This window comes from Corvus brachyrhynchos, unplaced genomic scaffold (genome assembly GCF_000691975.1).
Source record: "Corvus brachyrhynchos isolate BGI_N302 unplaced genomic scaffold, ASM69197v1 scaffold30, whole genome shotgun sequence".
NCBI classification, from domain to species: domain Eukaryota; kingdom Metazoa; phylum Chordata; class Aves; order Passeriformes; family Corvidae; genus Corvus; species Corvus brachyrhynchos.
Genome location: NW_008235742.1, coordinates 674,131 through 674,939, shown reverse-complemented (window position 1 = coordinate 674,939; position 809 = coordinate 674,131). Strand labels below are relative to the sequence as shown.

The 809-nt window shown below is 60.7% G+C and overlaps 1 protein-coding gene across 1 annotated transcript in view; it reads right to left on the bottom strand.

Annotated features, from left to right (window-relative positions):
- Positions 1-41: 41 nt before the first annotated feature.
- Positions 42-809, bottom strand: part of WIPF2 (WAS/WASL interacting protein family member 2) — a gene marked incomplete at its 5' end in the record, with an annotated part of 3,400 nt that continues 2,632 nt past the window's right edge. The window contains 3 exons of the mRNA XM_017745787.1: positions 42-157; positions 539-640; positions 750-809. Coding sequence (XP_017601276.1) covers positions 42-157; positions 539-640; positions 750-809 — 278 coding nt within the window. The remainder of the gene's footprint in view (positions 158-538; positions 641-749) is intronic.

The following is an 809-nucleotide window of genomic DNA, read 5'->3' as shown; positions in this document are numbered from 1 at the left end:
GAGCTCGGGGCTTTTCAAACCCGCATTAAACATTCATGGCTCTAAAAATAAACGAGCATCCCATTCTCCCCGGAGTCTCCGCCGGGATCCGCAGCGCTGACGCGCGGCACCAAGGGCACTTTGAGCTCTGCCGGGTCCGAGCGCCGGTGCTTGAGGCCTATCCTGGGATACACGGGGGGTCTGCACCCCCCCAGCCCATGCCCAGCCCTGGCTGTGGGGTCCTTCGAGATCCCCTCTGGTACCAAAGGTGCTCAGCACAGGCAGGAATGAGCCCTGCAGCATTTCCCAGCAGGCAAACCGGGAGCAGGCGGGATAGGGCATCTGCACAGCCCAAATATCTGGCCCCTCTGCAGCACAGAGAGTTGCCTTCAGGGCTCGCTACCCCTGGGAATGGGGCTCAGCACTCCCAGGAACACAGGCAGGGCCCAGGGCAAGACCGCTGCACCACCCAGCCCTGTGCAGGGACAAACAGGACAGTGCCAGCCCTGAGGACACAGAAGGGGAGAAGGAATTTGGGACATCCTCTCCTCCTCCTCACCTCTGTTTGTTTTGCTGGGGTAGATTCTCTGGAAGTATTTATATTCCTCTGGGGCTGGGAAGTCTTCGACAGGATGAAAGGAGTATTTGGATTCAAAGTCATCTGTGAAGAAACGGGAAAAGGGGCAGGTGAGGGAGGGGGGCTCTGGGGGAGCCTGGCCAAAGCCACGGGGCTCGGCTCCGAGGAGAATCCGTGCAGGGGTCCCACTCACCCAGGAATGCTCTGACGGTGGAGATGGAGTCCCGGTGCCCATTCCGCACGGGCGGCGGTG